Source organism: Oncorhynchus mykiss, chromosome 5, assembly GCF_057628025.1.
Source record: "Oncorhynchus mykiss isolate SJ-2025 chromosome 5, ASM5762802v1, whole genome shotgun sequence".
NCBI classification, from domain to species: domain Eukaryota; kingdom Metazoa; phylum Chordata; class Actinopteri; order Salmoniformes; family Salmonidae; genus Oncorhynchus; species Oncorhynchus mykiss.
Genome location: NC_143026.1, coordinates 51,821,526 through 51,836,332, shown reverse-complemented (window position 1 = coordinate 51,836,332; position 14,807 = coordinate 51,821,526). Strand labels below are relative to the sequence as shown.

General features: G+C 41.6%; 1 protein-coding gene across 2 annotated transcripts in view; it reads left to right on the top strand.

Annotated features, from left to right (window-relative positions):
* The first annotated feature begins 8,485 nt into the window (after nt 1-8,485).
* Nucleotides 8,486-14,807, top strand: part of LOC110524003 (TSC22 domain family protein 2) — a 46,027-nt gene continuing 39,705 nt past the window's right edge. The window contains exon 1 of one of the 2 annotated variants that reach the window (XM_021603265.3): nt 8,486-10,877. In XM_021603265.3, coding sequence (XP_021458940.2) covers nt 9,205-10,877 — 1,673 coding nt within the window. In that variant the 5' untranslated portion in view covers nt 8,486-9,204. The remainder of the gene's footprint in view (nt 10,878-14,807) is intronic. The other variant, XM_021603266.3, reaches the window with a different exon arrangement.

Sequence of the window (14,807 nt, the reverse complement as noted above, 5' to 3'; positions counted from 1 at the left end):
TTGTAAAATAATAGTGAAGACATGAAAACTATGAAAAAACACATATGGAATCATGTAGTAACCTTCTTCAAATAGCCACGCATTGCCTTGGTGACAGGCAGTGGCTGAGACAGCAGATTTTCTGACTTTATACACTGCACTCTGTGAGAGAGGTAGTTAGCAAACCAGGCCAAAGACCCCTCAGAGACACCAATACTCCTTAAGCCGGCCCACAAGAATGGAATGGTCTACCATATCAAAAGCTTTGGCCATGTCAATGAAAATAGCAGCATAACATTGCTTAGAATCAAGGGCAATGGTGACATCATTGAGGACCTTTAAGGTTGCAGTGACACATCCATAACCTGAGCAGAAACCAGATTGCATACCAGAGAGAATACTATAGACATCAAGAAATCCAGTCAGTTGATTTTTGACAGGTTTTTCCAACACTTTTGATAAACAGGGAAAATAGAAATAGGCATATAACAGTTAGGATCAGATTGATCTACCCCTTAAATAAAGGATGAACCATGGCTGCCTTCCAAGCAATGGGAATCTCCCCAGAAAGGAGAAACAGGTTAAAAAGGTCGGAGATAAGCTTGGCGATGATAGGGGCAGCAACCTTAAAGAAGAAAGGGTCTAAACCATCTGACCCAGATGTTTTCTTTGGGTCAAGTTTCAGGAGCTCCTTTAGCACCTCAGACTCAGTGACTGCCTGCAGGGAGACACTTTGTAGCGGGGCAGGGGAAAAAGAGGGAGAAGCATCGGGCATAGTCGCATTAGAAGGGTTGGGAGATGAGGAAATGTTGGACGGGCAAGGAGTCAAATAGGAATACTGACTTAATGAAGTGGTGATTAAAGAGCTCAGCCATGTGCTTCTTGTCAGTAACAACCACATCATCAACTTTAAGGGACATGGGCATCTGTGAGGAGGAAGGTTTACTCTCCAGCACAGTTTTCCAAAACATCGTGGGGTTTGACCCACAATGAAAGAACTGCTCTTTAAAGTTACTAACCTTGGCCTTTCGGATAGCCTGAGTGCACTTATTTCTCATTTGTCTAAACGAGTGCAGTTCTTGAGGTGGAGTAACTCTGCAAGATCACAGTCGAACCAGGGGCTGAACCTGTTTTTTAGTCTTATTTTCTTTATAGGGGCGTGTTTGTTAACAATACCACTGAATATATGGGGAGAGGGTGGGGGTAGACATCCAGGGCAGATGGTGAACAGATTGCCAGGTGGAATCCAAGCAGCAGTGCAGCAGGCAACGGGAGTAGGTGTCACACCCACTTGGGAAAAGCTTTTATTTCTGGATGCCAGTGGATAGTCTCTAAACAGCAGGAGGAGTTTCAAGGCCTCTGGATTTGGGTGGGGTAGCCTGCCATTTGTTGGGCTCAAAGACTTCGACACCTCTCGCTTCAATTTGCTAATTTAAGTTGTATGTCTTTGTCCTAGCAAGCTTGGTAGCCTTAGCATTCAGTCCTTATAAAGTAAAGCTTATCATTGTAATGTATTTTTCTTCTTGGCTTTTGAAAGTTAAAAAAATAGATTCAGACTAAGCATTACTCACTCAGTTCACCAGAGGATTTGCTGTATAGTTTGGGAATAATAATCATTGGGTGTAGGAAGCGTTCCAGGTAATTCCATGTAATTCCATCCAAAATCAGGTTGTAAGTTTGGAGTTTTGATTTGGAGTGAAGGTTATGTTGTTTAGGGTTGCATTCTGTATATGTCCCTGCCAAAAAATCTAAGTTTGTCTAACTCTAAATCTATTTTTTTAAAACGCTGAAAAATGTGGGAGCTCATCTGCTCATGACCTGCTGTTCAAAATAGAAAAATATAAGTTCCAGGTAAAAAACGTCAGGGAACCATAATAAAACGTTTCAGAACTTCCCTGCAACCTAAAAATGAAGGTTCCCAGAACAGGCAACATTTTCACTTCCGTTATAAAAACGTTGCATTTTACGGGTCAGGAAATTAATGGCTTCATTCCCAGAACCAATAGGAAACCAAAAATGTACATTCCCACAACTAATGTGCTAGCTGGGGTTCATGTCCCCAAAGTGGGACATCGCAAATATGGAAACCATCAGAAGTACATCCCATCATTCCAGGCACAAGGTTTTTTTTATTTTACTAGGTAAGTCAGTTAAGAACAAATTCTTATTTTCAATGACAGCCTAGGAACAGTGAACTGAACTGCCTGTTCAGGGGCAAAACGACAGATTTGTACCTTGTCAGCTCAGGGGTTTGAACTTGCAAGCTTTCAGTTACTAGTCCAAAGCTCTAACCACTTGGCTACCCTGCCACCACAGTGAAGTGTGCTGACACTCTTGTTAGTCTGCCGAGCCAGACTGTTTACTTTCGCAATCTTTGAATGGTACACTTTTGTGTCGTTGCTTATAGGCTTAGGTTTTGGGGATATCCAAGAATAACATTGTCTGAAGGAAGTGTAGCATCCTTAGTACAACTCTCCCAGCTAGCACATAACGTTCGGTGAACCATATATTTCTTAGAGCATGGTGAGAGCAAAATAACTTTATATCTTGGTATTTTATTACTTTAACAGAACGTTTCCTAAAAGTTCTAAAATTGTTACATTTCATTTCAATGTTGGTAATGTTCTAGGAGCATTCTCTAACTGGTTTGACATTGGGAATTTTCTCAAATAGTTCGGAGAATGTTAAGAAACAACATTCTTCTGTGGGAATTTCAGTACTTCAGCATAACGTTTAGTACAGGTTTCCACATGGTTCTATTAAAATTCATATTCTCAAATTGTTCCAAGAACATTAAGAAACAACATTCTTCTTTGGGAATTTCAGTGCTTCAGTGTAACATTTCTTACAAGTTATCTCATGGTTCTATTTAAAGTCATGTTCTCAAATTGTTTCGAGAACTCTAAGAAAACTTTCCGTAAAAACTACAAGAAAACTTAAGTAATGTTCAGAGAAAGTTTTAAGAATGTTATTTTAAAAACATAAACATTATGTTCTCAGCATCAACAAAACTCTTTCTTATCCTCTATCTTGTTAAGTGTGTTCAGGTGTGTTGGCCACACCCACTAATTTGCCACACCTGGTCTTAATGAGTGCTTGCTTCCTTTGAAATGGGGTCTGTTTAAATAGGCTAAAATGAACAGCTTTGTATGCGTAACAAATTTTTCATGCTAGCTCCAACCTCGTGGAGCAGTGTAGTAATTCCATGGAAAAATAACAATTATAGGTTTGAATCTCACTGATGCCGTGTCACAATAAAATGTTTTATGTTTGCATGATTAATGCCTAAATAAATACATTTCTATCTGTGCTTGGAGTTTAAAAAAAAGTTTTCCCCAAAAATGCTAGCAGTGTTATTGAAACATTCAGTGAAAGTTTTAACAAAGTTATTCAAAAACATCCAAATAACTTTGTCAGAGAATTAATAAAACCTCCCAGGAAAACCAAGGAACCATTGTAAAATGTTCTCAGAACCTTCTTGCAACTTAAACATAACGTTCCCAGAACAGGTGCAATTTTCTCTTCCTTTCTCCGAATCTTTAAAAAACGTTCAGTTTTACCGGTCAAGAAACATATAGCTTCGTACCCAGAGCCAATGGGAAACCAAAAACTTGCGTTCCCACAACTTCCAAGGAACCAAATGTGCCAGCTGGCCTTGTCCTTGACATTTAAATCTGTTTCATGGCTAAGATGTTGGACTGAGAGTTGCAGGGACCACCACAATCAAGATATAAGTACCATTCCAAATGTTGTACTAATGCAAGCACTCTTAGTTTCCTTCAAATATCATCCATTAGGACCATATGCTTCATCAGGGCAAGTTTTGTTTAGGTTTGACTGTGACTCTATTCATATACTGTACATCACGAAAGTTTAACTAGGCCTACGGTTGTTTTTTCTGTAAAATTAGTTGTCATTCACCGCCACGTGCGGGAAGTAGTTTGGGGTGGAGGTGCTGTTTATTTAATTCAGCACTATTAAAGTCCCAGTGCACTACTTTTATGAGAAAATGTATTTATTTTTATTCCGATTTTTCAGGGGGTACTGCAGCACCCTCAGCACCCCTACTTCCAGCAGCTATGTTTACATCAGATGAATATCACTGATATTTGGCATACAATTATTTTTGTGCAATAGAATAGACATCAGCTTAGCTCAGCCTCATCACTAAGCTCGGGGCCCTGGGTCTGAATCCCGCTCTATGCAACTGGGTCCTGGATTTCCAGACAGGCCGATCCAGATGGTGAACGTAGACAACAACACCTCCGCCACGCTGATCCTCAACATGGGGGCCCCACAACGGTGCATGCTCAGCCCCTACCTGTACTCCCTGTTCAGCAATGACTGTTTGGCCATGCACGTCTCAATCATCAAATTTCCTGATGACACAACAGTGTTGTGTCCTCCCTGATTACCTACAGGGAGGAGGTAAGGGCCCTGGTGGAGTGGTGCCAGGAAAATAACCTCTACCTCAACTTCAATACAAATCAGGAGCTGATCGTGGACTTCAGGAGAGAGCAGGGAGAGCACACCCCCATCCACATGGGGGCGGGAAGAGGGTTAAAAGCTTCAAATTCCTTGGCGAGCACATCACTGACAACCTGAAATGGTCCATTGATACAGATAGTGTGGTGAAGAAACTCAGGAGGCTGAAGGAATTTGGCTTGGCCCCCTCAGCCATGCGAGAGGCGGACACAATACAGGTGCATCAAAAACAGATACTGAAAAACAGCTTTTATGTCCAAACCATCAGACAGTTAAATAGTCACCACTAGCCGGCCTCCGCCCAGGACCCTGCTCTGAACTTATTTACTGTTACTAGCCGGCCACCAACTGATACTCTACCCTGCACCTTAGAGACTGCTGCCCTGTGTACATAGTCATCAAACACTAGTCACTTTAATAATTTAAACATACTGTTTTACCCACTTCATATGTATTGTATATACTGTATTCTAGTCAAGACACATCCTATATAACTACTGCTGTACACACCTTTCCTATTCATATACTGTCCATACTGTCTGTACACACACCATTATTTATATATATATATATATATATATACAGTGGGGCAAAAAAGTATTTAGTCAGCCACCAATTGTGCAAGTTCTCCCACTTAAAAAGATGAGAGAGGCCTGTAATTTTCATCATAGGTACACTAAGTGGGAGAACTTGCACAATTGGTGGCTGACTAAATACTTTTTTGGCCCACTGTATATTATTTTATACATTATTTTATATATACAAAACAATACATTAATTAAGGACAATATATTAATTAAGGGCTCAGCTGGTTCTGATATTTGTGTGTATTGTTTTGTAGTGTTAGGTATACTGCTCTGTTGGAGCTAGAAACATAAGCATTTCACTGCACCTGCGATAACATAAGCAAAATATGTGTACGCGACCAATAATATTTGATTTGAAAGCCCCGCCTACTTCCTGGATCAAGTCCCGTAGTATTTTTGAATGGACTTCAAAGTTATCATCAAATTCATGAAAGCGTGGTCATTTAAGATACATATAAAATGATATTTGTATTCGTGGATTGAAAAAAGCATTCCAGATGAAGCTGATTGAGACTATGCCAAGAGAGTGCATCGCTGTCATCAAGGCAAAAGGTGGCTACATGAAGAATCTCAAATATAAAATATATTTTGATTTGTTTAACACTTTTTTTGGTTACTACATGATTCCATGTGTTATTTCATAGTTTCTACAATGTAGAAAATAGTACAAATAAAGAAAAACCCTTGAATGAGTAGGTGTGTCCAAACGTTTGACTGGTACTGTATATTAAATTACCCCATTTTCACGAATTTGATGATGTAAGCTTGAAGCCCATTCAAAAACAGTACGGACTTGAACCAGGACGTAGACTTTCATAAGGTATCCCACTAAGCAAAATTCCGTTGGAAAGATATCTAAAATACATATTTTCCAGACGTTGAAGTGAAGAAAATTTTAGGTTACGAATAAGGTGAAAATACGTATTTTCCGGTCGTTTCAAGATGCGTATTTAACACGGTGAAATCAGGCGAATTTTCGGTTCTGAAGGACAGAAATTGTAGCTTTTTCAAAAACTTTAAAACTGGCAGATGATGTTCAAAATAGTCCGACCAACAGAATAAACTAGTGATGTTACGTTTGATACCGGAGCTCCGAGGAATGCGTTAAAATTGCTAAGCAGCTAACTTCGATGCAGTGTACTGATGCACTTTATCAGAAGTACTTCATCAATGATGTCCGAAGCTGCATTTGATCATGTGATTTTTCTAACCATGTACTCTAAAACGATTTCAAACACTGACCTCTATTGGACACCGTATTTACAAATATAGTAAGGATTTTGTACAAAACATTTCACCTGACTGGTAGTTTAGCAGGAAGAGTAGAGAACTATGGAACATTCAGGGACATGAGGGTATGCGATCAAAGGCACACTAGTTAGATTTTTTTAGAGACACCACACTTTCTGCACTGTTGTTCAAATAATATGTTTTATTTAGTATAGTATAAGCTTCTGTCTTAAATAATGACATAGATTCAGTTTTTGAAAAATAGTAAACTTGTAAGATACAAGATGTAAGATGCGAACGTGGTATTCAAACTAACTAAAAGCTAAATTGACGAAAACAGTGACAAAAAAGTATCTCATAATCACACCCTGTTATTTATTGCTGACCAGCAGATGTCACTAATGTGCATTGTGAACAGATAATGTGAAGCTCAGTGTTTTCCGGCACAATGGCTAGGGCTGACTGCTCTACCCCGAGAATATGGGGAGGAGCAGACTGGCGAGAACGGATAAGAAAAAACGCAAGGAAATCAAAAGATAGCAGTGGCAGCTGCACAGATAACTCATCCAAAGGGCTTTTACTTCTCAAACACGGCAGAAAGCTTAACCAATATGATGTCCCGTCACCTTATTAATTCAGTAACTTACTTAGATAACTAGCAAGTTAAACTTAGGGGTTGCGTTAACACAGAATTCTTAATTTTTCATGCAGGAAAAAAAAAAAAAAACGTGTAAGAAATCTCTTGCTGCGTTTTGTAAACGCAGATGTAAAATGCTTTTAATTTGAATTTCTGCTCTGCATCAGACTAAGTTTGTGCTTCAGTTGCATTTCTCCACTTGGATGAAAATTCAGGAATGGGCATTCTATCATCAGACTGGTTTTTCTCTGGTATTTTCTTGGTGTAGCCAACCTACTTTTCTCCTGTAAAATTCAAGATGCACTTTAAGCAAAACATTAGGGAATGTAGCTGGATATGTTATTTCTATGATACACATTAGACATGATGGCGATGCATTGTTTTAAAAATAAATGCCTTATTTTTCATTGTAAGCTCATTTCCTTGTGTGACTGCCATCCAAATAGCATTGCATTTTGGATGAAGATAAAGCTATTTTCTGCCAAATCTGTTGCACTAATGTATTTTCTGTGAAGGAAAACTATAGTTGCAAGTCCCTGATCCCTCTGTTGAAGTAAAAAACAAAAACACTGTTGACTTTCAATATAAAACACAACCCCTGTCAATACACAGCTGGACTCACCAGCTCCCGCTTTTACCCATTGTGCTATTTTCAAACAAACCCTTGACTGGCTCAACCATTCTCGGTAACTATGGTAAGCTCATAAAGTAAAATAATGTGACAAGTGAAATGAAGAACGTGATCCGGTTTATCTCCTAACGTATTTCACAAGTTGACTACAGGTATTTACTTAAAAAGTAGCCACAAATATACACATGTATTGATAAAACTTTCCAAATAGCCCTGTATAAGGTATATACTGTATACCACCTAAGCATAAAACAAACACTTGCAAAGCATGCTGGTTATTATTCTAAGTACACAGTTGGTCGGTCAGGACCAGACCAAATCTGAACGAATCATAGACCTCTAGGCTGTTTCACAAGTTTGAACAGCACAGGACATTAGTTGTATTCAGTAGAGTGCATTACAGTATAGTACAGTACGGTACAACACAGAAGAGTTTAATTCAGTAGAGTACAGTTTAATTCAGTAGAGTACAGTTAAGTTCAGCAGAGAATATTAGAGTAAAGTAGGGTACAATATAGTACATTATACTGTGCTGTACTCTACTGTACTGAACTACACTTTACTCTACTGAGCTCTATTGTACTGTGCTGCACTGTCCAAACTTGTGAAACATAGATGCAATGATTTGTTTAGATTTATTAGACCTATTAAGATAATCTGAACAAATCATAGACATTTTTGGGAGAAGTTAATTAAGGCCGTCTATGTGGACGTTGAAAGGCTGATCTGTATCTGACCCAATATTAACCAAACATAGATGTCTATGTTGGCAGAAATGTCCTATCTTGGACAATTCATTTTTTTCCAAGACACAAGTGTCTGGAGATATTAAATGTGTTTTAGATATCTTATTCTTTCAGAATACTAGCAAATCACCGTATCCCCTATGATTTATCTACGCCAATCATAGACAGGACGCCAATGCGCAACTCTCCCAGAGTGCTGTGCGTTTTTTTTGCCATCTTGTCGAGTGGTAGAGAATGAGCAGAGCCATACTTGAGCTAGCCTGCTAGTAAGTGAATTTCAGTCACAGTAGGAGTTCTAAAGAGTGAGAGAACCCGAGGACGGGGAAGCTGAACTTTCTTCAATTCAGGAATGTATGTCTACCGTAGGAGGATATATATTCCATGTGACGAGTTGAAGAAGGATATGCACTTGTTTATATGATGTCGTGCAGGCTGGTTCCTGTGTGGGAAGAGAACTAACGATAGCTATTTGGCTTTGAGCTACATTAGCTGACTAGCTTGCTAAAAGGGAGAGTGGTGAAAAACGGGGCCCGCCAGTCAGACTGAAGGATCGGCAGTATCTGCGACAGCGGCCTGCTTGCAATTCCGGGGCCGTAAAAATACCTCACACGGGAGGCCAGGTCTTGGAAGAACCGGAGGAGAGGAGACTGTGGTATTGGGAGACTTGTCACATTTCGTGCTGGCGGAGACTAGCTAGCTTGTTACCTTGTCCGAGTTCAGAGGAAGTGTGCTTGTTCGTTTTTACACTCAGACACACTGCAACAGGAGAGGGGAGCAAGGAAGATGTCGCGTACTTGTCTCTCGTTATAAACTGTGAGTTCTTTAGATAAGTTAGAAGACTACCTAATTGAGCTCATACTTAACACTTTAATCTGGAAATAGAGAGCTGGAGTGAGTAACATATTAAACATGTCAAAAATGCCAGCAAAGAAGAAGAGCTGTTTTCAAATCACAAGTGTGACACAGGCTCAGGTGGCGGCCAGTAGCATCACGGATGACACCGAGAGTCTGGACGACCCTGACGAATCCAGAACCGAGGATGTGTCATCAGAAATATTCGACTTGTCCCGGGCCGATATTGACACGGGGGTATGTGACAGAAGTTCATCCGAGGAAACCTTAAACAACGTAGGGGAAGTGGGGGCTGCTGTCATGGCGTTACATTTACCTCAAGAGCAAGAGGCTGCAACAAGTCATTTTAACGGGGGGCACGCTTTTAGAAGTGCAGGCAGAAGTCATGTCAATCAAAACCTTTTAGGGGGTAGTGTGCCTGTACCAGCCGCGAGCAAGCCCTCCATTTCAACCTTGGCCTCTCAGCAGCCAACAACAGTCAATGCTGTCCCTGCTGCGAATGTCTCCCCAACAAGTGTGTCTCAAACGCCCCCAGCTGCACCTAGCACTACAACCACTGTAAGCTATAGTTCACGTTTCAGGGTCATTAAACTTGACCATGGTACAGGGGAGCCCTTCAGGCGGGGCAGATGGACATGTACAGAGTTCTATGAGAGAGATTCTGAGGGCTCTGGCATGAGCAGGACTGTGGATAGCATAAAACACACTGTCACCCTTGACCACAATGCAGACAGGGACACTGGGCTTGGGGCCACAGGAGACTCTGTGGTTGCTTCTAGTACCCTGTCCACACAGGCTCAAGAGTCCACAGGTGATAGTGGCTACTCCACTATCCACCATGGCCATCCTCCAGAGCCTCAGCAGCAAGGCTATGGCCTAGCGCCCCAAATAGGAAACGGGGGGAGTGCCTTCCAGCCCATGGGTTACTCAGCAGTGGTATCCCAGGTCAACGTTCAGCCCACTGTCCCCCAAACACTTCACCCTACTGGCCTCAATGGGGCGCCCCAAGGCGGCATGCTGAAAAAAGATCCCCTTGCCACGCAGGCCCAGCAGTTTGCCTACTCTGCTCATCCCTCTGGAACGCTCCCCAGTCAGCTGGACTACTTAACCCTTCACCAGCCTCAGGGCTCCAGCACTCAAACCCTCCCTATGTCCTCCCTCTCTGTGGGGCCTCCTGTGAGCCAGGGCCCCTCGCCTGTCATCACCCCAGTCGGCCCCAGTGCTCAGGTGCTGGGATTGTTGGCTCAGGCCGGGCAGCTGACTGGGTCTCTGCACAGCGGTCCATTAGACTCAGTTCAGGGGCTGTTACTGCAGGTGGGCAGCGGTGCAGTGAATGCCCCTCTCCTGCCTGGGAGTACCATACAGCACCCTGTGAGTCAGTCCCTGCCTTCAGGTGGAGTGGGCAGTGTCCTCGCACCTTCCACAGCCTCTGTTGTCCAGAACATGCCTGCCACAGTGCCCAGTGCCACCAACACCCCCCCAGGCCCAGGAGGACTCTCCCAGGTCCAGGTAGTTTCCAGTGGGGCCATGGCGGGATCTGCTGGGCAGGGCCTTCCCGCAGCCAGCCAAGAGGATGACAGCCGCAGGAGGTCGGACAACCTTCCTCAGCCCAACGCCACCCTGGGAAAAGATTTCATGAGGCCTTTCATCCCAGAGAGCCTGCAGCTGGCCAATCCCACCGTCAACAGTCTGTTCGGGATAGCCATTCCCATGGATGGGGATGAGGATGGGTAAGAAAGATTGTTTCAATTTCATTTAAAATGCCAGTGGCCACTCCCTATCTCAACATTCGACCTCATTGTATTATTTAGTGTACACACAAGGTGTTTATGCATTCACACTCAACAGGTATCATGTTAAAATGAGAAGAAAAAAAACACATTTTAGAAAACTGATTAACACTGAGGGATTAGGTGAGTATCTGGAAGACTGCCATCATGTTTTACATCACATTCTGCAGCAATGCAGTCATACTCGACATTGTGTAGTGAACACCTGTCCTTGCCAAGGCTGGTGTGAGGTATGCTATTCCTGGAATTGTTTAGCTGTATGTAAAAACATGTCTTGCAGTTGTGTTCAGAGAGAAAATTTGGAGTTTGGCAGGCGAGAGTGCGGCTGGCAGGGAAGGAGCATTGCGTCAGAGAACTGTCATCGAGTTTTGGTGTTTTTCATTAGTGCCCACAAACAGGGGGCACAAAATATGTGAGGTTAGCTGGTGGTTGGGTTGAATATATGACCGTGTTCGAGAATTGAATTTCTTAAAGACCTGAAACGTATAATCATTATGCTTAATTCTAATATAAAAATGTCCATTGTTCTGCATATCTAAGCATACCTCTTGAGCTGTCTGTATCCTACTTGACTAGTGGTTCTATTTTTAAAGAAACTAAATATGCATCTCTGTGTAAATCTGGGTAAAAGATTTAAAGGAGAGTCTTATGTGAGTTTTATTCTTCACATTTAGTTATTGCTTGGTTTTCTAAAGTCTACCAACCTTGCCAGCAGGCATGCCAGCTAAGATAGTTAGAGACACAGGCGTTGTGTGAGTTGTTTTAAGTTTGGGGAAGATAATTTTCACTATAACAATGCACCTTTATAATAAAGCATTCTGTGCATTAATCGCATTTGCAGACTTTTATGTAAGATAGTATACTATTCCTAATGTCATGAGTAGATTGCATAGTCTTAATTTGGGCTAATAACATAACTCAATCTCTTTTTTTATATATAAACATATTTCATGCAAATCTACTACACTTAAAATGACTGGAGGGTGGAGACATTAGCAGATTCTTTTATAATACGACAAAAATGACAGGGTAGCCTACTTTGCTGACACTGACAAACGGATTAATAAAAACGTCATTGTCTGATCCATCTCATAGTCCTACGAGAAGGGGAGACAAATACAATTTGACATCCATCTAACCTGGAGGAGGAAATTATTGTCCAAAAACAAACTTTCATTTGTCACTGACCCACCAATGATAGTGAATATACGCACTCATCGGGAATATGATCGATACTCTCCAATAATATGGGCTATACTGTTAGCTCATTTAAGTTGAGAATTTCTTTGTCTTCTCTTTACAGCAATAGCCATTTGCTTTCCAAACTACGTTTTCCCGCGATTGTGTTTAGAAATATTGCGATATGCCTGGCTGGGACTCTACTTTTCACTGACCGTCGCAACTCAATAATAATCTATTTGGTATTTGCCGCTCGTGCCGCCAAAATTGCGTGCCCTTCCGACTGAAGACAATGCGATTTAAACAATATATGTTTAAAGAAGCTAATGATCCTCTGTGGCTAAATCATACTTTCTGGTGTAGTAGCCTAGTTTGAATTATTTAATTTATTTCTGTATTGACAGGAGTAGGCTAAATAATTTTGGCAATTTAATTCAGTTTACATTAGGGTAAGCTTAGCTTTATGGACGTCCCACCTATGGGCTAGACAAGCTAGCTACTCTAACTTTATTGATAGCCTGAAATGGCTTCTTGGTAGCTAGCTATGAGGTTGGGAGATAGGTTCCCAGTCTGGGATTGCTAAAGCCAACTTGATAAAGTTGCTAGTAGTATACAGAGAAACAACAGACAGAGGGGACAGGTGGCAATGATAGCCAATGGATCTGGGGCCCAGTTAGCTATGAGATAACATGGCTCGATTGAGTCACCATGCCTCGCCTCTGTCAACTGCCTCGATCGGTCCTGACCTAAGGTGGTTGATGTTGAGCTTTTTTCTGTCCTTAATCTCTCATTGTTCAGGCTGACTCTTGCTGGCTTTTACTCTCACTGCTTATAGACTCTTGGGGGGGATCTCCAGAGGGTTCCTATAGATGCACACCAAAACACGTGTGTAGAATGTTCCTGTGTGGAAATTTGGTTAACCTTGGAGTGTGTATGCTGGTAGGCTAACCTATATTTGTTTATTTGGATCCCCATGAACTTTTGCAGAAGCAGCAGCTACTCTTCCTGGGGGCAACAAAAAAGTAAAAAACACTAATACACTGATGCCAAGAGTGTGCAAAGCTGTTATCAAGGCAAAGGGTGGCTATTTTGACGAATCTAAAATATATTTAGATTTACTCTTTTTTTTTGTTTTTTTGTGTTTTTTTGGTTACTACATGATTCCATGTGTTGTTTTATCGTTTCGATGTTTTCACTATTATTCTACAATGTAGAAAATAGTAAAAATAATCTATTGTGGTACTGTATATACGTTGCATTCGGAAAGTATTCCGAGCCCTTCCCTTTTTCCACATGTTATGTTACAGCCTTATTCTAAAATTGAATTAAATGTTTTTTTTTCTCTCAATCTACACACAATACTCCATAATGACAAAGTTAAAACAGGTTTTTAAACATTTTTGCAATTTTTTTTTAAAACAGACATTACATTTACAGATATTAAGACTCTTTACTAAGTACTGTTGACAGGGATTAGTCTTGAGTCTTCGGTATGACGCCACAAGCTTGACACATTTATTTGGGGAGTTTCTCTCATTCTTCTCAGCAGATCCTCTCAAGCTCGGTCTGGTTGGATGGGGAGCGTCGCTGCACAGCTATTTTCAAGTCTCTCCAGAGATGTTCGATCGGGTTCAAGTCCGGGCTCTGGCTGGGCCACTCAAGGACATTCAGAGACATGTCCCTAAGCCACTCCTGTGTTGTCTTGGATGTGTACTTACGGTCGTTGTCCTGTTCGAAGGTGAACCTTCGTCTGAGGTCCTGAGCGCTCTGGAGTAGGTTATCATCAAGGATCTCTCTGTACTTTGCTCTTATTCATTCAGGCCAAAGAGTTAAATCTTGCTTTCATCAGAGCAGAGAATCTTGTTTCTTGTGGTCAGGGTCCTTTAGGTGCCTTTTGGCAAGCTCCAAGCGGGCTGTCATGTGCCTTTTTACTGAGGACTGGCTTCCGTCTGGTCACTCTACCATAAAGGCCTGATTGGTTGAGTGCTGCAGAGATGGCTGTCCTTCTGGAAGGTTCTCCCATCTCCACAGATGAACACTGGAGCTCTGTCAGAGTGACCATCACGTTCTAGGTCACCTCTCTGACCAAGGCCCTTCTCCCCCGATTTCTCAGTTTGGCCGGGTAGCCAGCTCTAGGAAGGGTCTTGGTGGTTACAAACTTCTTCCATTTAAGAATGATGGCGACAACTGTGTTCTTTGGGACCTTCAATGCTGCAGAATTTTTTGGGGTACCCTTCCCCCGATCTGTGCCTCGACACAATCCTGTCTCGGAGCTCTACATGCAATTTCTTTCGATCTCATTGCTTGGTTTTTGCACTGACATGCACTGTCAACTGTGGGACCTTACATAGCGGTGTGTGCCTTTCCAAATCCTGTCCAATTAATTGAATTTACCACAGGTGGACAAGTTATAGAAACATCTCAAGGATGGTTAATGGAACTAGGATGCACCTGAGCTCCACCTGTTGTTGCTTTGTCCTTATGGAGTATTGTGTGTAGATTGATGGGGGGGACACACTATTTAATCCATTTCAGAATAAGTCTGTAATGTAACAAAATCTGGAAAAAGTCAAGGGGTCTGAATACTTTCCAAATGCACTGTATTTGTTATTTCTCAAATCTCAATTTTGAGCTCAATAGCAACTTTTACAACTAAGATATTTGATACGGCTTTGATATGCAGTGCGTGCT